The sequence below is a fragment of the Anopheles marshallii genome, chromosome 2 (genome assembly GCF_943734725.1).
Source record: "Anopheles marshallii chromosome 2, idAnoMarsDA_429_01, whole genome shotgun sequence".
Taxonomy (NCBI): domain Eukaryota; kingdom Metazoa; phylum Arthropoda; class Insecta; order Diptera; family Culicidae; genus Anopheles; species Anopheles marshallii.
This window is the reverse complement of record NC_071326.1, coordinates 82727414-82751826: the sequence shown is the minus strand read 5'-3', so window position 1 is coordinate 82751826 and position 24413 is coordinate 82727414. Positions and strand designations below refer to the sequence as shown.

The 24413-nt window shown below is 41.6% G+C and overlaps 1 protein-coding gene across 1 annotated transcript; it reads left to right on the top strand.

Moving 5' to 3' along the window:
- The first annotated feature begins 1574 nt into the window (after positions 1-1574).
- On the top strand, positions 1575-15483 carry LOC128706876 (fibulin-1). Its single transcript, XM_053801819.1, has 15 exons — positions 1575-1662; positions 8759-9015; positions 9156-9303; positions 9495-9657; positions 10240-10436; positions 11741-11843; positions 12008-12072; positions 12342-12470; positions 12849-12989; positions 13069-13338; positions 13580-13717; positions 13796-14305; positions 14697-14826; positions 14908-15144; positions 15321-15483. Exons 1-15 carry the CDS (start codon positions 1575-1577, stop codon positions 15481-15483), a joined length of 2739 nt encoding a protein of 912 aa, XP_053657794.1.
- Positions 15484-24413: the final 8930 nt, after the last annotated feature.

Below are 24413 nucleotides of genomic sequence, written 5' to 3'. Positions count from 1 at the left end.
ATATATTGAGCAAACGAGCCTGCCGTGAGGCCCAGGCTGCAGTTTCCTCCGGACCGTGATGCACAGCAGTCGTCTGTTGTGAGTCGTGCGTACAGTTCCTTTCTCAGCCACGCCAGAAATGAAGAGCTCAACCAAGTTGTGAGCGAGTTTGTGTTGCGTTTAGCTGAAGTTCTGGTGCTGTTGCTGCTTCTGCTGCAAGTGAACTTATAAATCAATTACCCGGCTTAAACCGGTGCACGGTATTTAGACCGGTAGGGCACAGTCTTCCGCTCGTGTGTGGACTTTGATGTAACCTCGAAAGAAGATCGATAGCTTGGAGCTTGCAACAATCAAGCTTCATGCACGTTGAGCTGCAGAGTGTTTGAGTGCTTTAGAAACCACTTAAAGTGACCGGGGGGAAGCTTTCAGGAGTGCGATAAATCTATTACTTTTCACCATACCCCAGTCGCGCTGGGAAGCGGAAGCTTGTACCTGGTCAACGTATCCTGCGACACGCAACTGAGCACGTATATGAGGCCAAGGTGCAGAAAAATTGCTGCACAAAACGGGAATTCAAGGAATTCACTTTCAGCAGGAAGTGAAGTGCGTGGCGCTTGGAAGGAAAACTACCAACCTTGACCGGAAAAATGCAAAATGAAGCATTAATGGAGGAGTTGCAGCTCGGTAGCGCTTTAAAACGGGCTGTTGGAAAGTGACCGGTACGCTGTGGACTACTGGCGGAAAGGATGTGTTCCACATCGTAAAGCGCCAAAGTGCACGACACCATCCAATTCCACGCGGCACACCGCTTAGTGTGGGTTAGTGGTACGGTTCGAAGCTGAATCCGTGCCAGAGCTGTGATTGGCTGTGCTAGAGCTCGGTTCAAACTTGTCAGTACGGATGACGGTAGACGTCACACACTCACGGTTTGGACGTTGCCAGCTAAATTTGTCCAAATCGAATTCTATCGATTTGCACGAACAAATTTGCTTTTGGGGTCCCTTTTTGTATAAAAAAAAGCTGGGCTCGGCTTATCTCGCGCTGATCGTGCCGATGATGATGCTAGCGATATGGGCTGTGATGTGTAGCAAATTGATTAGAACAAAAGCAAAATGAATCGAAAGCTCTGCCAAATAGTGAACAGTGATGGAACACTTTTCGTGCTTTGTGCCAGTTCTGTGTCCCAGTGTAAAGTGGCTGCCACTACGGAAAATCTCATTCGCAAAAATGACCCTATTTTCGTGTAACGAACCTCGCACAGGATCCGTTTTGACAGTTTGTGACATGTGACATCGTTGGTTTGGTTTTATTTTACGTTCGTTTCGTGTTTCCTTTTTTTTTGCAGAAAATTTTCGAAACCATTGTCGAGGTCAGAAGGCCAGCCTGTGTTGGTTGATGGTGTTTTAAAGCGTGTCAGTGAGAGGATAAAGCTCAAGCTTGGTTTACAGCGTGCGAGTGTTGTGAGTGATAAAGCACGTCTTATAAGGTGAACTTAAGAGAGGAGTTATTTTTTTAAACAAGCTGTACAGATTAGTTGAAAAGAGCTATTTGTCGAATGCCAATAAGTTTATCAGTAAGCTCCCGAAAGTCGCGATATGATTTTGAAAAGATTTGAAAAATCGCAGCAAACGTTGCTGCTGGTTTTGGGAACTCTCGGCTTGCTGCAACCTGCATTTGGAGAAAGTAAGTAGTGAGTAGTAATAAGTGGCAAAAATAATACATCCAACATCCTTAATGTGAAGTTTCACGCACCTTGCTGGTCTGTGATAGCGGTGTGATAAGTTTAAAAACAATATGGAAATATTACAACTGCTGATCAAAGGAAATTTACTTGAGAATTTTGATCGTCAATCCTTGAGAACTGTTGAGGTCAATTACTGATATTAAGGTCTAAGAATGCGGAAAGTTTTTGTCGAATGTCTGGATGTCTGAGACTTGCCTAACGCAACACATTGCAGGATAGCCTCTCTTAGGTAAGGGAAACACAAGCTTTTGTTGTGTATTAGAATTTTAAACAAACCAGCAATGTTTTATGTTACAAATACAAATTTTGGGACAATTTGAAAACTTTAAAACAAAGAGAAATGTTAAAGACATTTTAAAGACAAAGAAACAACCTAATAAACAGTTTTTGGTACACATTTTACGAGGGTTTTTCGAGCAGATGCAGAGCTGAGCAGCAGAACTAATACCGTTTGTCAGTTTAAAGCCATTCTCAAGGTTAGATGCAGGTTGCTAATTGGTTAAATGATCGTTGCGCACAGCACCGGACATAGCGGCTGTATTGTATGTTTCAAGCAATCGTTGCGAAGACTGCATACCATGTTTTCAACTCAAGCAGAGCCCTGACTTAAAAAAAAACCTTATCCAAGAAATAGAAAGCTTTCAAATAGTCACTGGGCATTGCAGATCCTCAGTCTGATACTGACTACGGAGCAAATCAAGCAGTAGAAAATCGTATGGTATGCTACATTTCGGATAAACTACACTTAACGAAGATGTTTTAGCATGTTTTATTCATGGACTGATATAATAATGAGCTCTTTCAGCTATAAAATTGCCTTTTTTGCGTCGTATTAACCTCGTCAGATTCTAATTGGTTGATCAAGTCAGGAGAATATCACTGCATACAGCTGATACAGCAAGGAAGAACGGAAGAAAAGAGCATACATCTGCCCAATGAGTTCTTGAGAAATGTTGGGAAATACATTTAATTACAATTTTACCGATACTCACCGAAATTTATCAGAAGTTTTAAGAATTTCTTTAAATCATTTTATGATTGAAATCAATGTAACGCTCGATCTTACCATTTTCGTGGCGAACCGAGGTGAATGCACGGTGTTAATTATTTACCCATTCTCCAAGATATAATTACTGCACCAGCGGGATGCATCTAACAGCGTGCCACAGACTGTGTGCATTGGTTCCGTTATCGCAGCCTCCGCAAACAATGCGCTTGGTGCGTTCGGCTGCAAAGCACTAGTTTTGCTTAGTGGCGTTATCTTGCACTGTTGCCAAGATCCGTAACTTATGGTGCGCGTGTTTGCACAGCAGCAATAAATGGATTCCGCTTAAGAACGAAATGATCAGGCCGGCGCAAACACGCGGTGGGACTTGGCGTTTTCTAGAATGGCGTAACGCAGGGAAAGGCACAGACCGTTACGTTCCGGCGTTGTATTTGCACTTGCTTTCAATGTAACAGTAGTTATGGTGAGATAAAGCACTAAGTAAAATTGTTTACCAGCAAAGCATTATTGGTGCTCGAAATCGCTTGCGCATCTAATTGCGTTTCCCAACTGTGTAACATGAAAACCGCAAACCAACCTGGCCTGGCCATTCGCGTACGTGATTAATGTACATACATGTGCACCAGGTGTACCGAGGCTGTCACAACGCTTTGACAAAACGCTTCCGAATCACTGTGAGTACATTCCGCAATTCGTCCGAGAGTGGCAACTCCCCCCCCCTCCCCCCCCCCTCCCCCCTTCCCCCACCCCCTTCCTGGTAATGGGGGACAAATTGAAATCGTTTCATATCGTTACGTTTATTGACTTAGAAATCGGTAATTGAAAAACACAGCCAGCACATTATTTATGAGCAGGATTTAATTATTCATTGCAGCAGCATCACCAGCTCGGCAAACCCGGTACTTGTACTTTCCGGGGTTTTTACGGGTGGTGAGGTGGGGTGGTGGCTGTGATGGGTGTTCTTGCCCGAGTTTCCAGACCAAAAGCGAGATGGAACCGGAAGTTCAGAAAACACTTCCTTTCGGTTCCGCTTCGAACACTGCGCACACACACACACACACACACCCGGAGGAAGCTCTGCAAGAAGCAGCTTGCCAGCGCAACCCAACTCGTTGCGAAAGGTGCAGCTTAAAAGGTTAAATTTTATTAACTATAAAACATAACGCTCCTGACGCTGCGCGTGTGTGTTTCGCCAAGGTTGCAAAAGCCAACCATTAGCATAACGCGCGCGTGTGTGTTGACGGGGTCGTTGGTACAATTTTCCTTCCCAGCAGCTGGTTGAACTTAATTTTTGGTACGGATGTATGTGGCATGTTTTCGATGTAAAGCATAAGGATCGGTATGCCACCGGCAGCACACCGGTCGTACGCGTTCGCAATCGCATTCACATAACTTTGGTTGTCGTTGCCACGCTGCGTGGAAACTGCGACAATTTTCCGGCGCCCGGCATTACCCCCCCCCCCCCCCCTACATCCGTTGCATTTTTCGCTTGTTGCCAAGCAGCACCGGTTGAGTGACGAATGTTGCCGGAATTAGGCTACCGGTGGCCTATGCAACCCCTGCTTATCCCGCTCTCGGCGTCTACACGTCAAGGATAAAGAACCGAGCCCAGAACCGAGTGGAGTTATAAATAATTGATTTAATTTATAAAATAATACACATTTATCACAACACCGCGGGCAAACGGGGGTTGGCACGGGTAGCAAGGTGTGACCGGTTGTTGTGATTTTTATGCTTTGTTTTATTAACGATTGCCGAACCCTTGTCGGCCGGGCTGGCCGGAACTCTACAACGAAACATTTCCCCGGCACATCCCGTCGGGTGCAATTAATTTCTACTGATTGCTGTTTTTGATATGAATGTTGAGTGGATTATTTTTCTTCGGCGTGTTATTTTTTTTGCTGCAAGCTTTTATGTGTGTCAATTCAGTTTATGAACGCGTGTAGCGGGATGGAGTGTTTGGAATAAAGTGGATGGAACAGCACTGTATTATATTGTATTTCCTATCTGCTTGAAAGGTAATTAAACTATCCATTGTGGTGTGTATGTTGGGTATTTAAACGCATTAAATAACATGGTGATTATAAAATAAATATTATGGTAATTTGTAGAGCGCTTTACAAGAAACACAGCATGTGTTTTTTAATTAGCATACTTGATTGTGTTACAGGGTAAACAGGGATTTTCTATTCAAGTAGCCATTTTGGAGCAATGTCTGGATATCTTTTGGGATAGATTGAAGTCCGCAAAGCCCGGAAAATAACCTTTGATGTTTTTTGATGTTAGAAAGAATCACAACATTTTCTACCTCAATCGATAAAGTCAATGTTATTTCTGGTTTTTGTACAAGCTTTTTTGTTCGGATCCTGCATACAACGAAGTATATCTCGAATCCTATTCACTTGCTGCTTCTCGTACAAAAGGTCTTGTCTATAGACACAGTGAAAGCACTCCATTCACACATTGGCAATGCTTTCAATATGTCAGAAAATGACAAACATTCTAAATCCACCGCGATATATTCTAGTTCAACTTGAACAGAATCTAAAGTTAACTCCGATATTGCCAATAGAGCTCACAAGCCCTGTTATTGATTGTGTAGCCCCACAGGGTTTCCGCATGGGAATGAGAGAAAGTTGCAGGCAATTTTGTTTTTTTGTTCAAGTTGTAGTGCAATGTGGACAGGTAGATGGAGAAGCGTTCCAATATTCTAATTATTTCTCTAAATTAACATTACACATCGGAATTAGGTTGTTGCGGGTTTATACGTATAATAGGCACATTTTCATTTTGTGATGAGTTTTAGTGTATGAAGTAGAATAGGCGTGGCTTTTTATAAGTGTACAACTTATTTTTAATTTGCTCTTTATTTCTACAAACAAAAGCATTGTAGTTCTCTTTGAAATAGAACACATTTTTTCGTATACAAATGTATATTTTTATTTGTTAGCATCAACGGTGCTGCAAAGGTTATGTCAATTCTATTTTGGAACTGTCATTTCCGAACAGCACCCTCGGTTACACTCGGCGCTGAGTTGAATTACACTCGGTTAATTGGCGCTCCACTGTATATGCAAATCTTTTTTCCAATGACAAGTCTAGTCGAAAAGCCTTGCAGTTTTGTGAGTTAATAAAGCTTTGCACAGAATCGACTTCATCTTACAAAAGGTTGAGAAAGCAAGGCAAGCCTTTCACATATACCTGCATGTAATTCACTTCAACTTGGTTTAAATCCACAAATTAATCCAAATTTGTCACTTGAACTCGAAACCCCTGTGCATAAACATGCATTTTAATAGTAATCTTTCTATGTTTTATGAATTGCATAGATAATATAATCTCTTAAGATTTGTATAACTAAATGCATATGATAAAATCAACAAAAATCATCTAACTGTCAAAATGTTAATTTTTTCATCACTTTATTCAAAACTACATAATTTCACACCAGTTCAATTTGAATATTTTATTTGAATGCAGCCACTGTAGAAAATGCATTATTAAACGTTCATCTGGCAGATTGGCATTTTTTCCAAGACAGCAGCCGATCCTCCAACAAACGTACATTTCCCAAAACGAACTACTTGCTGGTAAACAGTTTCGGATCAATTTTCGTTTATCATGTTCAGTGTTGCTACTTTTTTTCCGCATTCTCACTAATTTGGGTTGAGATTAAATCTGTTTTACCCCCGCTAACGTTCGTTGTGGACAGGGCATGCCGTTCGGTATAGTTTTTCTGTTCGTTCGGTTGTTTTGTTCGTCGCTGAAATGGCAACGATTGATTTTTTAATTTAATTCGTTAATATCTTTCACCGCCGAGTGTTGCACGCGGGAGACAGGATTGCGATGCACGATAATGGAACCTTTTAATCTGAAATTTATCGCTTGCCCTGTTTTCATTGAATACGGCGTTTTTGTGATGCGTCGTGAATTGGTATGTATTATTATTATGTTTTTTGAGAGGGTTCTTTGTGTAAAAATAAAAACAAGTGAACCAATATTAAAAATAATGTCATTATGCTAATGCTTTTTCCGTTACATGATCCAAACAGATTCTTATAACAAATTCGCTTAAGTGGAGAGGTTTCCATTCCATAACATTCAACAACACTCATTTAAAGTTCTCCATTGCTCTATCTGTAATAATATTTGTAATGTTCAAGATGCATTCTTACGAAGTGGAGTCGATCTCAATTAAGAATAAATAAGTGTTATAATTAATCTCAGCAGATAAATGTTTAAATTAGCTATTTTCACCATTCAACATTGTTTAATTGCCAGACATAAATATCATGTTAGCTAAGTCAATATGAAGATAATGAAGTCCGAGATAAAATCATATCGTTAAAAAGTAAACAGTAGTAACGATTACTTCTGTAAGCTGAATAAAGACCATCCACGTCGTTGCGTCCGCCACCCCCCAGCCCCTCCCTGCCCATACATTGTTGGGTTAATATCAGGTTTTCACCTGTGCTGAAGGAATGGAAATTCGGTTGGCATACGTGCATCGATTGCATAATCTCATTGCCACCACTCCCACGGCAGCATTGGGCATCTATTATTTACCTTCGGTTTCATTATCAACAGGCTAGCAGGCAGGAACCGAAGACGGAAGAAATCGAAAGATCGAAGCCATTTCCATTATAATTACTATCGATCCGATGCGATGTGTGAAAATACCGAAAACGGAAACCATTTCCCCTTCGAACCCGTACGGCGTGTCGGTTCCGCACAACGTACCACAGGAGAGTCTTGTGGGGCTGCAAATCAAGAATGCCCTGCACCGGCACCATATCGTGTGTACCAAGAATTCCCAGCATATCGTTGCTGGGGAAAACAAAACTGTAATACCTCCTGCCGGGAAACTCATTTTTCTAACAGATACATAAAACTCGGCCACCTAGGTCTGTAGCTTTTCGGGCTTTTGGGGCTGCACTATTTACGGTCGGAAGTTTGGAGCGCTGCAAGCGTGGCTGTCGCAAAATAGGGATGCAACGACTGAAATTGCAATCCACGAATGCCATCGCAAAGCATTGTGAAAAGCCACATAAATGGGCAAAGGTGAGAAAATTGATTCACGGCTCACCATTACCGGGCAACCGGGCAGGGCGACACATTCGGTCTTCGTCACATTCGGTCGGTGGAAAACTAACGAACGAACTTTGTCGTAATTGGATTCGAACATTTTATTACCCTTTCCGAAGCGCTATTTTCAGCAGCATGGGAAATGATTGTTCTCACAGCACTCGTGATGGCGGGTGGTGCTTCTGTTTGTGTTTCCAAACTAGCTGCAGCTGATACAAGATATTCGGGCACAAAAGTCGTAAGAATGGCCCTTTAACTGGCGTCAGGAATGAGCTGACTTTTATGCTGATAGAAGTTCTATGGTGCTTTCAATGATTTTCGAACGAGCAATAAATGCAGCTCGGTTGGGTCTGGCTAGTAGAAACCATTACATGGTGTTTTATATGTGTGTTTTAAAAAGTATTTAATTATAACTTTAGATCAGCATGACAAGTGTAAGTGAGACATTAGATGCAACAAATGATGAATGTAAGTCATTTATAATCTCTATTACACAATACAAGATATTGGTAATAGAGATCTAACGAACAAAGGTTGCATACTTTTAGGCGTTACAAACTTATAGTGTTGCCGCATAAAGATGTTTAAGTTGAAGTTATCAACATTAAGAATACACTTTGAAGGGTTTTAGATTTTTATAATTTTTAAAAATCTTACGATAATTCGCAAAAAATTAAGCATAGAAAATAAAATAAGTCAACTATTCAGAGAACTTAGGAAAGTTAGAGAGTTCAATGTCAAAAATAATTTATTCGTTGCCATGAAATTTTATATTTTCATGCAAATTTTTCTATTTGGCTATATACCATTGATATCATAATTATGATTTTATTTACATACTGTATTTGTTTTAATAGAAATAATATTTAAATTGCATTATGGTTTGGTTCTTTTGAAATCCTTTTGTTAATTTAATAACGATTTGGCATTATTTTCATTTGCAGCTATTGCGATCGAGCAGATCCTTTCGCTATGCTGCCAGCAGGGTGAGGAATGGGGTTTGCAGAGCCGGACATGCTCCAGCTACAACGAATCCCTGGAGCTGGTACCAGCTGGGCTGCACGGATTGTGCCTATCGACGATCGAAATATGTTGCTCGAAGCAGCACAAAATTTACCAATGTACGGCCGGCCATATAGCCGCCCGGCAGGGCCGCAGCTGTTCCCCGAAAGGTGACCAGTCGGGATCGGAATTTTACACGGTAAGCATCGGCACAACCGAATCGGCATGTTACGTACCGTAAAGAATCGAAACCTCCGTGCGAAGATAAGCTCACCGTAATCCAATTTTACACTCCTTCCCCGTATCAAAAACAACACACATCTTTCTCGCACGCTGCAGGATTGTTGCGAAGCGTGCAAAATAGGGCTGGTGGTTGGCTCGAGTGCCAACAAGTGCTCGGTGGAACCGTTCGCCTTCGGCAGTCCCTGGGACGAAATCTACGACGATTGCTGCAACGACATCAAGAAAAAAGTTGGACAAGATGAGCGTAAGTTGGTTGCTTTGCACCTGCTTCTCCGGTAGCCCGGAAAGACATGTACGCTGGTACATTTGGTGTGTTCTGGAAGCTTTATTTTTTTCTTGTACTTTTGTTAAAATTTGTACGCCACATTTGAATGTAGAATACACTGAAGCACGTTGTTTTGGACTTTCGTTTTCGGTTTTGCTTTTGCACCGTAGCCCGTTTGTGTGAGCAATTCCCTACAATCTGCTCGCAGGTGTGCGAAAACGTCGAGGATGGTTCGTATGTATGCAAGTGCCATCCTGGCTTCGAGCTGATGGATGACAACAAAACCTGTGCGCCTGTTTCGGACGAGGATAATGAAGCACTCGAGCGGAAAAGGTAAGTGGGGCTAGTGTAACACGCAAAATTAAGATGCTATGCAATGATATCTGAACATCACGCGTAATGAGACGTTACTTATTAAGCTTTGACAAAGCTCTTTCTGCATGTGCGGTTAAATAAGCTCTTTACGTACTGTGAGGAACAACTGTGTTTTCTATTCGCCAGAAATTATCTTTATGACGCCTAAAAGTATGCAATTGTGGTTTTTAGAATGCCTTTTTTGCTGAGGCTCCAAGGGGAATGCGCATTTGTAGACAACGTTGCATACTTTTAGGCGTTTATACCAGCGAAACTATTTAGCGATTTAGTGTACAATCAATTAACATACTTCATTATTAAACAAGTTGCAAGATAAACAATAAATCTACATGATCGTCAATGTGATCTTCCTTAGACCCAATTGAACAAAATATAATCGCTTTATTCATTGCCGATCGGAAACGTCTATTAATTTTAAAATTTTCATACCAATTTTCCTAGTATAATTAATATTCTTTTAACACAATTTTTTATCATGCACTCGCTATTCAATTCACTCTTTTTTGCTACTGCAAAAAAATGGCTTTGCACTGCTTTCAGCTGTTCCCATGGATACCAGTATAATAAGCACACGGGCGAGTGTGAAGATGTCGATGAGTGTGAGACGGGTGAGGCCACGTGTAACTCGGTGAACCAAGTTTGCCGTAATACACGCGGAAGCTTCGTGTGCATTGATATCCTCCCGCCGGACATTGCCTGTGACGCAGGGTACGAACTGAAGAGTGGCAAATGTGAAGGTAAGTTTTGCGCTTCCTGCATCCAGGAATCGCTAAGATCGCGCTTATCGCTCGCCAGCTGGAAGAAGGCGAATGGAAAGTAAAACTACTCACAAAAACACACATACCTTACCTTTGCGTGAGGCGGTCTGATCCAATGTCTGAATTAGTTTCTGGTGCTAAAGCGACACTAGTAGGGGGCTTTTTGCTTGAGGATTCTGTCCGGATAAGTATGTAGCTCATAACGCTTCCGCCACATTGTAAGGTTTGTTTGCTGATCTCGCCTCGGTGCTCACCGGTGCTTATTCTGCTTGTTGTATATGAATGCTTAAAGCGCTATCCCATTGGACGAACTTGCTAGTTCGAGCGTTCGACGAACATTGCTCAAATATAAATTTATCAATGTAATTTTGGTAGCCTGTAACTTAATGTAACTTAATTTCTTCATGGAACAAAAGACAAGTACAACAGTCTACGTGCAGTGTTGGTTTTGTTTCGATTAAACTGGAAAGTTCGCGAGCTCACCATGAGTTCGCCGGTATTTCACATTGAGCTACGTTCGTAGAACGCGCGAACTATCGAGTTCGCTTACTGTGACAGAGCTGTAAGAGCTGCTTAATGCTTGAAGCCGGGCGCGGGAAGACTGTCTTAGAGGACGTAGTAACTGCTCCCGTCCACCGAAGGCAGTCACCATGTGTCAACCAGGTTTTGATTACAGCGTGAGCTTGGGCGTATGCGAAGGATTGCCAGCATTCTTCCTTCATTCATTATTCTGTCTTCATGCAGTGGCGTCCTGGTTGACTTTGTTCATTTTTACTTAATCATAACCGCCTTAGCGATGGTTGGCTTCATTTCACAGTGCTGGACGACAGGGCGAGCAATCTGCTGGGTATCAACATTTTCTATAGCATTTTTTTTATCTTCTGACAAATGGGATAATACAATCTAAATTCTTATTTATTGTAACAATTTAGAAAATTTTAACATCACTCTACCATTTTCTGTACCATTAAAACATTAGTTTTACTATTTAAAACATTTTGCAAAACATATGTAAACATGTAACTTAAAGCATTTAATTCAATCAAAGCAATATTTATTTACACAACGAAAGCGTATCGCCCATCACTGTACACTACGTGACAAGCTCTCATAGTTTACTAACCTAGTAATGGACGTGATGCAAGAGGTGTTCATGGGCAAACAACGTTGAAAGCAAAACAAAGCAAAAATACATTCAATTAACTTTTTTCTTGCGGTTTTGCCACCATCTTAATGCAACATGTTTCGACTTTGTCTCATCCATTCCTGCCCCATAACGTCAGACATCAACGAGTGCGAGGAGGACGGTGCCTGCGACGAAGGATATCATTGCGTCAACATCGATGGGTCGTACGAGTGTATTGCTGTGGTGAAAAATTATCCAACGTACGTGCCATTTACTTAGCCGAGAAACGATCCATCGCTCTCGGCGAAAGGGAAGCCGAAGTTGGGAGACACGGATGGTGATCGGTGAAGCAGCGGTAGTAATGTTTTGCGTTTTACCTTTTTCTCTTTCATTCTGCGCCATTTCGCCACCGTACCGATAATAGTCCACCGAGGAAGAAGGTGGAAACGTGTACGCCTGGTTTCCGGAGACATAATGATCAGTGCGTGGGTAAGTCTTCGGATATGAACTTCCGCCTCGGTATATCGATGTCCGTAACCGGATCACACGCGGATTGGGGTGTTTCGGTATCATTCTGACAGATGAGGTTCCTTGTGTAATTCGTTCCAGTCTTTCATGTTTTGCACACCCATCCGTTACTTACTTGCAGAGCCCCACTCCGCACTCCCAGTGTTCTGATCATCATCTTGTTGGGTGGAGTTTTCATCAAAGTTCCTACTTGCTTTCTAATGTTTCCTTCTCTTGTTCTACCGGTGTAGATATTGATGAGTGTGCGGCCGATAAGAATGCCTGCGACAGCAATCAGGTGTGCACGAACGAAATCGGTGGATTCAGGTGTGATTGTAAAATTGGATTCAATCTGGATAGCGTTACGAACGCTTGCGTTGGTAAGAGTATTCGGTGTTTGCTTTCATCATGCTTTCTTCAGGATTTCTGCTTGAACGAATGTGCGATGCGATTATCGCTGTCTGGCTTTAATCTACGGGAAGATATAAGCGGATACGAAATGTTTAAAGTGGTTTTAATCAATGTGGCAGCTTCATTGTCGTCGTGAGTGGAAATAATATAAAATTGTAAATGTTCCAGAGATACGCAAGATAATTGTAGTATTTCATGCTGTCTGAAGGACATACAACAGTTTCCAAGATTCCCCTAAATGCAATTCAAGTCCAGCATTTCCAGCAGTAACTTTGAGCAGTGTTTCACTATCGAAATGTTCAATCCCACTTGCAATTGACCTAATTAACGCCCATTTATCACGCTAGACATCAACGAGTGTCAGGTGAACGCCCACGAGTGTCTGGAGACGCAACGGTGCGACAATACGATCGGATCCTACACCTGCATCCGGCTGCAAAGCTGCGGCACCGGGTACACTCTGAACGCTGAAACGGGCAACTGTGACGGTGAGCTTGGCGCTTTTGGCCCGTGATGCCCACCCGAACGACTGTACACTAACTTTACGCTATTTACAATTGGCGCTAGACGATGACGAGTGTGCGCTCGGACGTCACAACTGTCGGCCACCGTTCGAATGCTTCAACACCAAGGGTTCGTTCCGGTGTCGTCAGCTGTCCAGATACCACACGCTGACCAGTACGTCCACGTCGACCAGCACCACTACGAGTACCACCGAGCGGCCATCTTACCAAGGTGGTTACGGTCAGTATCCAGCCTCGCGCTACTCGCCCTACCAGCCGCATCTTCCACCGTGTGGAATTGGATTCGAGCGGAATGCTATGGGTGCATGCGTTGGTGAGTGTTGGAGAGTATGAGAAGTTTATATTTAGAAAAAAAAAGAAATGTTCAAAATTACTTCAACCGATCTTGTTTGCATGCTGCGGATGATATGCGGTGGTGAATATGCAACAGCAATAAACCCTTAAGCTGTTCCTTTCCGCTCCGTTAAACAACCAGCCTACTTTAAGCTTTAGTTTTAAGAAACTATTCGGTCCTCATATTTTCTAACCGTCGCTCATTTTGGCACTTGCCTTAGATATTGATGAATGTGCACGAGGAGCTAGCTGCCACCGACATCAGCAGTGCATTAATACGAATGGATCGTACCGCTGTCGCGACCTGCTGACCTGTCCAGTCGGATACCGTGTTAATGATGACATTACGGAGTGCTTGGGTGAGTTTCGTAGAGCGATGATATCTTCTAACTTTCTATAACATTCATATTGCTGTATAATATTTTTATTCCCTACAGATATCGATGAATGTGCTAGCGGTGAGGCAATCTGTGGTCCGGAACAGACGTGCAAGAACAAGAAGGGAGGTTATGTGTGCATCTGTCCGCCGGGTCATATGATCGGACGGAACAAGCGGTGCGAGGACATTGATGAGTGTGCCGTGCATGGGTCGAAGGTGTGTCAGCAAAATTCAAACTGCATCAACACGATCGGTTCGTACCGGTGTGATTGCAAGGAAGGGTTTAAGAATGGGCCGAACGAGATGGTTTGCACGGACGTGGACGAATGCAAGGACATCCCTGGGCTGTGCCACCAGAGGTGCCTTAACTACTGGGGTTCGTATCGGTGTGCGTGTCATCCGGGTTACAGGCTAAGCCTCAACAACCGAACCTGTGACGATGTGGATGAGTGCGAGGAGTACAAGTCGGCCAATCTGTGCGTGGGCATCTGCGAGAATACGCCCGGTTCGTATGCTTGCCGTTGCCCGCAAGGCTACAAGCTGGGAGCTGATGCTCGAAGCTGCATAGGTGCGTACATTTTAATGCTGCTTTTTAACGATACTTTTTCCCTTTATACTTTGAGGGGAATGCGTTTCAGATTGCTAAATTACAAAATTTTAAATAGAAATACATACAAGCAGGTACGGAGGTATTAATATGGGCGAAAGCGTGGTCTTTTAACAAAAACCAAACGAGAGTGTTGAGAAAAACCACGCATCAGAATAGTCAAGACAGAAAAGTCACAAAATATATATAATATTTTAAAAACTCAACTTTTCGTAATAAAGAGTTCCGCTACTTGCGTGCGAATACCGCAGTATTATTAGCACTTAGTAACCCAGGAAGAACCGGGTTCTTTGAACCGGTTGTACTTTATTTGTTTGTTTAAATGTTCTGTATGTCTTAATCTACTGCACAGATATTGACGAATGCCAAACCGGAGCTGTATGCAATGGACGCCACGACATTTGTACGAACATTGGTGGAAGCTACCGTTGCACCACCATCGAGTGTCCCTACGGCTATAGACACGATACGGATCGTAGAAAGTATGCAATACGTCTGTTCGTACATAAATATTTGTTAAATGTTACTCTAACTGTTTTACCGTGTTTTTCCCGTTCCTTCAGCCGTTGCCAGCGAAACAACCGGTACTGTAATACCGATGACATGGAATGCATACGGAAGCCGCACTCGTACTCGTACAATTTCCTAACGATCGTGTCCAACATTCTGCTGCCACCGGAGGGTCGCGGATTGTTTACACTAGCCGGTCCGTCGAACTTCCAGATGATCGATTTCGATCTGAAGCTTGTATCGGTCGATGCGGCTCCGCACGTGAAATCCGTCGATATTCACTATTTCGGGTAAGCTATAAGTAAAGATTGTAATTCGTTTAAAAATGTATTGTTTCGAAAGGGAAAGGGCCTTTACGGAGGCATCGTAAAACCATTCGTTGCCATTGCTACGCTCTGCGTTTTGTTCGAACCGCACTAAACAAGCGTATTTTATTCTTTTCCGAAACCCGCTACTCCGTTTGCAGGCTCGAAAAACGAACGAACGAAGCACAACTCAATTTGCGAAAGAGCATCGAAGGACCGCAAGACATTGAGCTGGAGCTGAGCATGAGCGTGTTCCAGAATGGTGAACTGTACGGCACTAATGTGGCCCGGCTGTTCCTGATGATATCGGCGTATGAATATTAAAAACTCGCGGTTAACCGTTTGTACTGGCGAGCCATCAAACCCAGCAGCGGTTTGTTTCTTACATTCTTACTTGAACATTCTTCTATTAGTGTTTTTCTTTTCATTCGCAAAGTGTTTCACGCGTGAGGCCAGTTTGTAAATCCTTAAGAATGCGTAGATTATTATGAAAGGAAGGAAGAAGGTTTTAAAAATGAATAAACTTGAAACCAGTCAAAAGGCTTTGTTGTTCATGAAGTAAATAAATGTCATAAAATTCTACAAAATATTTCATGGTTTTTTGTTTAAAGTATTTAATAACTATGAGTTGTTCATCGCAGTACCTTGATCCATCGGTTCGCAGTTCTACTACGATGACTTATTGTTAACAATGCACGTCTCACTCAAAGAATGATAAGAAATAGATTATCAATCACGGTGGCAGTAGCACGCTAAAATAATATACTAAACATAGCAACCTAGTTTGAGGACCGTATCGTAACTATTCGTTCAATGGCAGCTAATGAACACCTTATGCGATCATTACCATTTTATAGCGTACACTTGAGTTCCAACTTTTAAAAAAATTGTTTCACACATTTTTTATTATTAAAAAAAACGATCATTATGAACTCGAGACTGAATGGTGGTTCACCAGAAGTGCAAGTACTACTAGACCACTCCTTAAATATTTTTTTTTTTTTTTATTCCATAAGAACTGCCAGGCCGTATTGCTCACTCCTTAAATATATTGGATATAATTGAACAAATGCTCAACAAAATGTAGACTTTAATCTATAATTTCTGAGGAAATCTATAATTTTTGTGATTTTGTAATATAATTATAATCTATAAATTATTAATTATCTCCTTTTTGTGGTAAATATTAGTGTATAGTGGTTGGTGGGTAAAGCTTTTTCAATCGTATAGTTTAGTTTTACTGTTCATTATATAAAATTAGGCCTTTAAATTCTCTTATCAATTTAAAAATTGTTCCGAGGAATACGATTGGAATCGAACTGTACAGTTTGGTTGGAGACTATTTTATTCTTTTTTCATCAAATTTTATGAGAAATTACTTTTCTATCTACTTTCAAACATTGAGGTATGGATCACAAACGCTTAAAGCTTTGTGCTATTTGTTGCAATTGATAGAAATGTGCTAGGATTGGTTTTAAACCCACTATAATTAATGCGTACGACAGTTGAGATAAACCGAACCCGTAACAAACTACACATTTTTCAACTAGTTCACCCGTGTTTTTGAAATCCCATTTATAATGTGTACGCGTCATTAGACACCATCATGCCGTCTAAGCCTGTGTCATTCATTTTTATTGAACAGTTGAACATGGATTTACGCAAAAAGGCCGGGTTCAAATAACAGATTTGACAGGCTATGGCAAAAAAAAAACGCCGGTAACTTCACCGGATGGCGGCCGGATTAATGTTCCTGGGTTGGAGCTTGTTATACCATAACTCTACCATCGGGACTGCAAAAAGTGTGGGATAGCTGCCACTTAGGTAACTAATTCCATCCGGGGATCCTTCATGAAGCGTATGCAATATTAGTACGTCCATTGCTACGAAAAACCCTCTTTCGGGTCGAGTGATGTACGGAGCAAACACACTTATGCTTCATTATCCGAGGCGCGAATGATGACATCTTCAAGTCCTTCAAACCCTTTTTTGAAACCTTCGTCGTGGTTGGTTTCAACGGATTTCTGTAGCATCGAAAAAAATAAAAGCATCCTTCGTACGCTCTTGTGTGCGCGTGGATGTTGTGTCCTTCACGATACAAACTTGTGTCTCGTGACAGGAAGTCACTCCCAAGCGTAACGCGAACGGCCGCCCCGGAGGGAGTAAACGCCCCGGTGAAACGTAATTAAATTTAACAGAAAGGGAAGAAAATCATAAATAAGCTTTCTGTTAGTGTGGTAGCATAAACCATTCTTCCAATCCTTACCAACCGCAACGCGTTTTCTCTACCCTAGTCTCCATCCTCAGACCCCGGCTGATGTGGGTGGATTTCCCGGTGGACACTTTTTCATCGCTTTCCCCATCGGGGCGCGTGCAAAATCTGGCGCGTTAGACGGATGGGCAAAATGTGACATTCGGAAAATTTATATTTGATTTGATAAACTTACGAAGATAAAATAATCTCCTCTTTCATTTCCTAAATTGTTTCCGTCCGCCCGGCGGATGGAAATGCTCAGCGCTGGTTGGACGGGTGCGGTTCGTCGCCATCGCCGATCGACGGCCTCACTTGTCACATTCTGCCGTGGATGGGTTTTGCGTTATCGTGCCATGCTTTGGCTACGTTCGTGCGACAGATGAGCAGATGCCAGTTTTACTGCAACGAAACCTCCAAGTAGCAGCAACATCATTTCCATCCACCGCGTAGTATGGTATGGTTGCGGTCGGGTTGATGTACACCCAAGAATCACGGTTTGTGCCATCCGTCGTAGAATGCATTCCGGATGATGGTCATTTTGCATACCGTTGACGATGGGGTTGTTGTTTGGTCGCTTTCTTTGTACAGGTAACCGCAATGTGCAAGGCATGTCCTTCTGTTCTGCTAGCCCTAGAGTGGCGTGAAGTAAGTAAGAAAGATATTAATTTAGTTTTTTTTCGGAAGAATATAACAAACGTTACTAAAATTAAATTAAATTTTACAAATTGTATAAAATGATTTTAAAACTTCCTTTGTTATTTGAGATTTTTTGTCACCTTTTCGTACTTTGTTCATTTAATGTTTACAGCGTTTTATACTAAGAATGATTTTTTTCATTTGGGTAAATTTTCCTGTTCAAATGGTTTCTTCTAGACGCTCAACAAAATGGCAATCAAACGACAACAACTAACATTAGCCTAGCAAGAATAATAATTTTACTGTCTTACCTAAATATATGCAATCATATATACATATCATATTTTCATACTCTTGTAAGACTTTGAGGTTGTTTTTAAAGCATTTTTTTTCGAACGTTTTTATTAAAATTTTTGTAAAAATCTAGAGAGATGGATTGTTGTTCTTTCTTTATTCAAAGACTTTTTTTAATTATTAAAATCATGAACAAAAAATCAAATATTGCTTGAATGAGCATACTTATATATAAAACTAAAACTATGACGAGAACGAGAACTTACACAAAAAAACATGCAACTGCGCAACGGAAAGTGTCAAAACCGAAACGGTTCGCGATAAAAACTGCATCTTCATCATCATCATTAGCAGCTACACCAACATCGCCATCTTACATAACGAACGCCTGCAGGATGTAATTAGTTTATCCTTAACATCATCGTTCACAAGCGCTGGTTAACGCAGCCCGTCACAGGAACCGTTCCACACCCTTCGTTCGATGAGCGGAGATGATATTTTTTCCACCTTGACAAGACGTGCCTGCCCATTTTTTTTCTTCTGCTTCAATCCAACGCATTCATACCGGCAAATGAAAGGCTTTCATGCCGGGAGGTACGAATTGTTGGTCCGGTGTGCACCTGAGCAATAATGATTTTCTGCATCCTTTTGCTACAGTTAATTTCCTATCAGTTTGCGCAGACTTGTTAGCCCGGTGTTGATGGGGGAAATTAATTTTTCAATAATAATTGCAATCCTGAGGCATGACCAACAGTGGGAATCATATAACCACACACACACATACACAAACCGTGATTCTTATGAGCTGTCTAATAGTTAGGCAAGCAAGACGTTTGCTTCGACCATTCCTGTCTACGGAGTGGATTTAATACTGTTTGGATTAATGAAATGCAGCATAGCAACCTAATTGACTCATTACCAACCTGAAGAGGTAATGCGAGCTCCTGGTCAGTTTTTTAGCAAAAACGCAGGCTACTCGATGAGAATTGCAACTTAAATTACTGCTTTCTTTCGAGGCGGGCACTTCCTGTTCCGCAGTGTTGCTGCAGCACAAAGATAAACACAAGAGCAAGGTATCCGGTTGAGTCTTTTTAGAATACGAGCAGCGGAATTGAAACGAGACGTAAACGAACGGTTTTGGGGGATGGAAAAAGTTCGTGGCAATCATCATTTCCTTTCGCTAAATTGCTTTGCTTGTTCTGTTCTGTTGGGAAGTTTATCGTTACGGTGAAATCTTTCAGCGAACTTTGTACAAAATGCATCGCGAAGGAAATCACTACCAAACTCATCTACGAAATGGTAATGTATTTATTATTTCGCGATTAAGATTTATATCACGCAGGTGGCGTTAGTGTTGTTAGTAGCCGTTTAAGTAACGCGAAGTAAACTATGTTTCAAAGATATAAGTTCAGAGATTTGCTGATAAAAAGGGTGATTTGTCAGATTGAGGTAAATGGGATCCACAATTTTTTCGGGTAATTCATGGCATTATTTTACATTCAAAGGATTTTCCAATTTGATCACGGAATTTAAACTCACGGATAACAAGCCCTTCAGCGTAGTACGTGCAATATTTGAAGATAAAGATAATAGATCAACCCACCTAATACTGTTTTTTTTTTAAATATTACCAGTTATTATTTATTAACATTATAGAATATTTTTCATTTTACAGTTACCAAAACAGTTAAACATGAAAATATAGCAAAATTTTTCTACAAGCTGTCACTTTTTGCCCACGGATAATCCGCACACCGGTTAAACAGGCCCCGGATAATCGACGTTCTACTGTACTGAATTTAATGGAGATTGGGAATCGTAGAAGAGCGATATGAAGAAACTACAAGAACAACAGAATACAAAATATTAGTTGGAATTAAATAATACAGATGTCGCTAATAGTACACATAGCACGGGGTTCCTTGGATTATTGTTCTTCTCGTGCGTGACTCTCTTCAATATAATTTCAATTTAGTGTTTCGAACCGATGATACATTGGTAACGTTCGTAACATTCTTTAAACGTTTTGTTTTCTTTACGTTTAACAGTTGAAATTTCCTATATCATCAACAAATTAGCGTAGTCCACTGGGCGCGCATAGTTTTGGTTGCTTTACAAAGCCCAATCGGCATGGAAAAACCACATCCCGCCCGAAGCATTTACCATCGCAACGCCAAAAACTAAGATTAATGAGCCCTAATTGCCCTCGATAGGCGAAAATTGTGGCCACAGGCAGTGCTTAGAAATAAATCATTCAATTAGCAACGGTTCCGGCCCTTTCGTTCGGGCACGGATAAATGGCTCGATCTGTGCGCTACCGCGCAACCTGGCGCGATCGAACCAAAACTGATTACTTCCGTTTTGTGTGCGGTGATGCCGGAAATTAAATTTTCGTGTTGTGTACTGATGGCCAACAGAACAACAGCAAAAAGCGTAAAACAATTATCCTCCCGGTACGAGCATTCCGTTCGGATGTTCAATTGTGCGAAGTCGCAATCGTCATTGTTTTCCTTACACTTTTTGGGCACAATTCCTTTCGGCCACAACCTAAGGTGAATGATGGAACGAAGAAAAGAGTTGCAAATTGTGTCGAAAACATCCACGTTGAGGGATTTTTTTTCACCCCTTGGATAATGGTAGGCCTAAAACAGCGACAAAAAGCCATCGACCTACGTCTGCATCAAGTTACAGGAAACATCTGTTCCAGCATCAACTTTCCATTTTCTAAGCCTTTTTTTCCTACGTATGGTGAACCATAGCCAAGAGGGTAAAAGTTTTCCGCCGGGAATAGGGGCCATGCTTCACCAAAAAGCGTCAACACATGGTACACCAGAGTGGTTTGGTGTTCGCTGGTAAGTAGCCGGGGACAAGAAAATCGGTAATCGGATTGATAAAAGTGCTGAAATTGGTGACTTTTGACTGGTCATCAACTTTCGGCAGGTTTGCGGCGTACATTGTTGGATGGTGGTGGCGCAAAGGAAGAAGAAAAAAAAATGCTTTAAAATAACAACCAAACGGCAACGACCCTTTGGATTGTCTTTTTTTTAAAGCGTAAGGCGGTTGGAGCAAGTTCAACGGAAAACGGATGACAGTTGGTTAGTACTTTTCTGTGTTCCAGCCGCGAGTTGATAAGTTGCCAGAAATGGGACCTGTGATTTATTTGCGGCAAAGTGCTGTAGTTTTACAAGTTAGTTTAATTTACTAACAATGTTTTTCTTTTCGAGTTTGCTTAGAGGAAGAAGAGTATTGTGCATTATTTATTCATTATTTTTGATCAATTTTCAAACTATGAATGTGAAAAGAATGTTTACTACAATTATAGTTTATTGAAAGAAGTATATACTACTGAACTTAGTAAAGCTGCCATAAAAGAGAGTCTTAAAGAGTCCATTTACAGTTTGTACAGATAACATTTCAACCGTTTTTCAAACATTGCTTCTTATATTTGAAAATCGCTCCACCAAACACCACGATCCTCACCCATCACAACCCTTCCATGATCCAGCGATAAGGCTGGCTCGATTTTTGGTGGTTTTCTTCAATGAATAAATTTAAATTTAGATTCGATATCCTTTTATCGCCACAACAACCGGCCACCGAGCCGACGTGGTACGTGCGACAAAGGTTTTATTTGCGTTGCGCCTTTCAGTAACATTCAGTGCTTCCATTGGCATTGTGATTGAAATTAGCTTCAAATTCCGTTCCCAATCGTTAGCCCGGTTGTGGTTACGGGGAGGGGATCAAGGGGGGGGGGGGGGGGGAGGGGGGAAGAGGGGCAATTCCTTTTCGTCCGCCCGGTTCCGTTTTGCGATCAAGGCGTGAGAGCTGCCCCTCGTAGGGAATGTGTACATTTTTCAACCTCCCACCACCCTCGCCCGATGTCGTGGTTTGTCTTATGCTTATCTCATGATGATGCAGAGAAATTGTCCTCCGTTCGATAATCTATCCGAGGCATCGTTTCCGTTTCGTGCCATCACAGTCGTGACTGTACGTGCGTGCCGAAAGGGGTGACAAGCATTTCGCATACCTGACAAAAAAAAACACGACTTGCGTCGTTAGGGAAGGTAAAGCCGTCGGAAATGAATTGCAAATGAATTCATCGTGCATGATAACCACACGTCCCGGGATGGGAAACGATTTGGTTAAATATCTGCCCGGGACAAAGGGAATGTCTTTAGTGCGGAATTCGGTAAGTGTCAGTTGATAATGTCATTTTTGGTTTTGGGAAACGAAACGCTTTGATGTTGTGGGTGGTATGGTAATTTTATTAAGAGATTTCGATTAAAAGCATTTAAAACGAGGAACGGAGATGGTCGTTCTGCTTTAACGTACTGCAACCGAGTTCGTTAAATAGCGACGCTAAGAGTAAACCTCTTACGAATCAAGGCCGGATGCTCTGGGTTAGTGGTAGATAATCTTCAATTCTTTTTTACAGCATTCTACGGATGAATTCGATCTGCTCATTCCTGTTCTGGATTGATTCTGATCAAAATCTGATCTGATTTCTACATGTGGAACAACAGTTTGAAGTTTGTCCAAAACTGACGAACTCTTCTTAGCCGCATTCAAGAGGAAGATGCTCAGAAGGATTTGGAGAAGGCCCCGTATGGCCTACCGGAAGGACAATGTAGAAGCCGCTATGACAAGACAAGACAGAAGCTAAATGACAAGCTCTATGAGCTGTACGGCGAATTCGGCTATCATACAACGCATTAGACTCGCCATGCTCCGGTGGGCTGGTCACATCATGAGAATGGCACCGGACGACCCAGCCGGTAAAGTCGCGGTAGACCCAAATAGAGAGGGAGTGATGGCGTTGATACGTTCGCCAGAAAGGATAATGGATTGCCAGACGAAGGCGCTCGACCGTGAGCGATTTAGAAGACTCCTGCAGCAGGTCAAGACCGCGAATCGGTTAGAGCGCCGAATATGTAAATAAGCATTGAGTTGTTTATTTAAGAAATAGGTTACACCATGTCTTAATTTATTTATTTGCGGTTTATCTAAGGTGGATTATTTTGTTTAATTAATAAACTGTGTAATACTCAACGTTTCGCACGAATAGGACTTAGATAAGCATTTTACTAATACTAAACATTTAAGTAAATCAGCGTGCGGGGAAGCTATACTTGGTTAAATAATTGTTCAGGCCTTTTGTTTCTTATGTGATATCTATAAACACGGATGGAGTTGATAATGCAAAACTGTGCAATAAACCCAACATTCGTAACAATCTTGATTTGATTTCTCAAACGTAGAATTGTCTTGCATTCCTTATAGTATTTTGAAAAAAAAATGTTTACCTTGCTTCCTCCTCCCGCCTACTACCTTACATCACTTAGTACAGGCTTTTCCATTTAGCCGAAGACAACACAAATCGTCTACTCGTACTCGATTGCATTATACAGCTAAAAGCGCTCAAAGCCTTTACACACAAACCATTATCCGCACACGGTGCACAACCATAATGCGATGGTTTACAGGATCAAAAGGATAAATGCTCCGGTTTTATAGGCCCCTTTTGTTCCCCGTTCAACCGGTGTTCGGCTGGGGATTATTGTTTGATGTGCTTGTTGAAGGTTAATACCTTCATAATGATACGGTCATTTGCGCCATTGCGTGATCGATGTTTGATTGATACTTATCGGATTATGCTTACCTTTCTGTGTGTTGCGTACACCGCGTCGAATGGTTAAAAGTAACGCGTTGGCAATAAAGATTACTTACAACGATAAACTAAATTAGTCCTCTCGTAAAAAAACTCGATTTTGGTTTTATTTCCGTTTAACGCGTTTGGCTGTTGCCAACTAGGACTACCGGTTGTTTTGCTACGACTAGTCTAATGACGTTCAGTTTGCTGTGTCAGAATGGTGAGTTCTTATACGTTAGTCTACACTTATACCGTCCGATGCATCTTATCGCTTAGTAACATTTCATACATCCTAGCACCTGTTTGCGAGCACATCTCCAAACGTCCGCGGAAAGACGTTTCATTTATTATCGCAATTGTTACGTTTTCTTACCTCAAAAAATAGTATTGATTGATTTGAGTACGATAAATTAATGTTAA

What these genes read in the sequence shown, in the direction of transcription:
- LOC128706876 (XM_053801819.1), top strand. Translation starts at nt 1,575, where the DNA reads ATGATTTTGAAAAGATTTGAAAAATCGCAGCAAACGTTGCTGCTGGTT. An exon ending in TGAAACGGGCAACTGTGACG is followed by an intron (nt 12,990 to 13,068) that starts GTGAGCTTGGCG and finishes AATTGGCGCTAG; the next exon opens with ACGATGACGAGTGTGCGCTC. An exon ending in TGACATTACGGAGTGCTTGG is followed by an intron (nt 13,718 to 13,795) that starts GTGAGTTTCGTA and finishes TATTCCCTACAG; the next exon opens with ATATCGATGAATGTGCTAGC.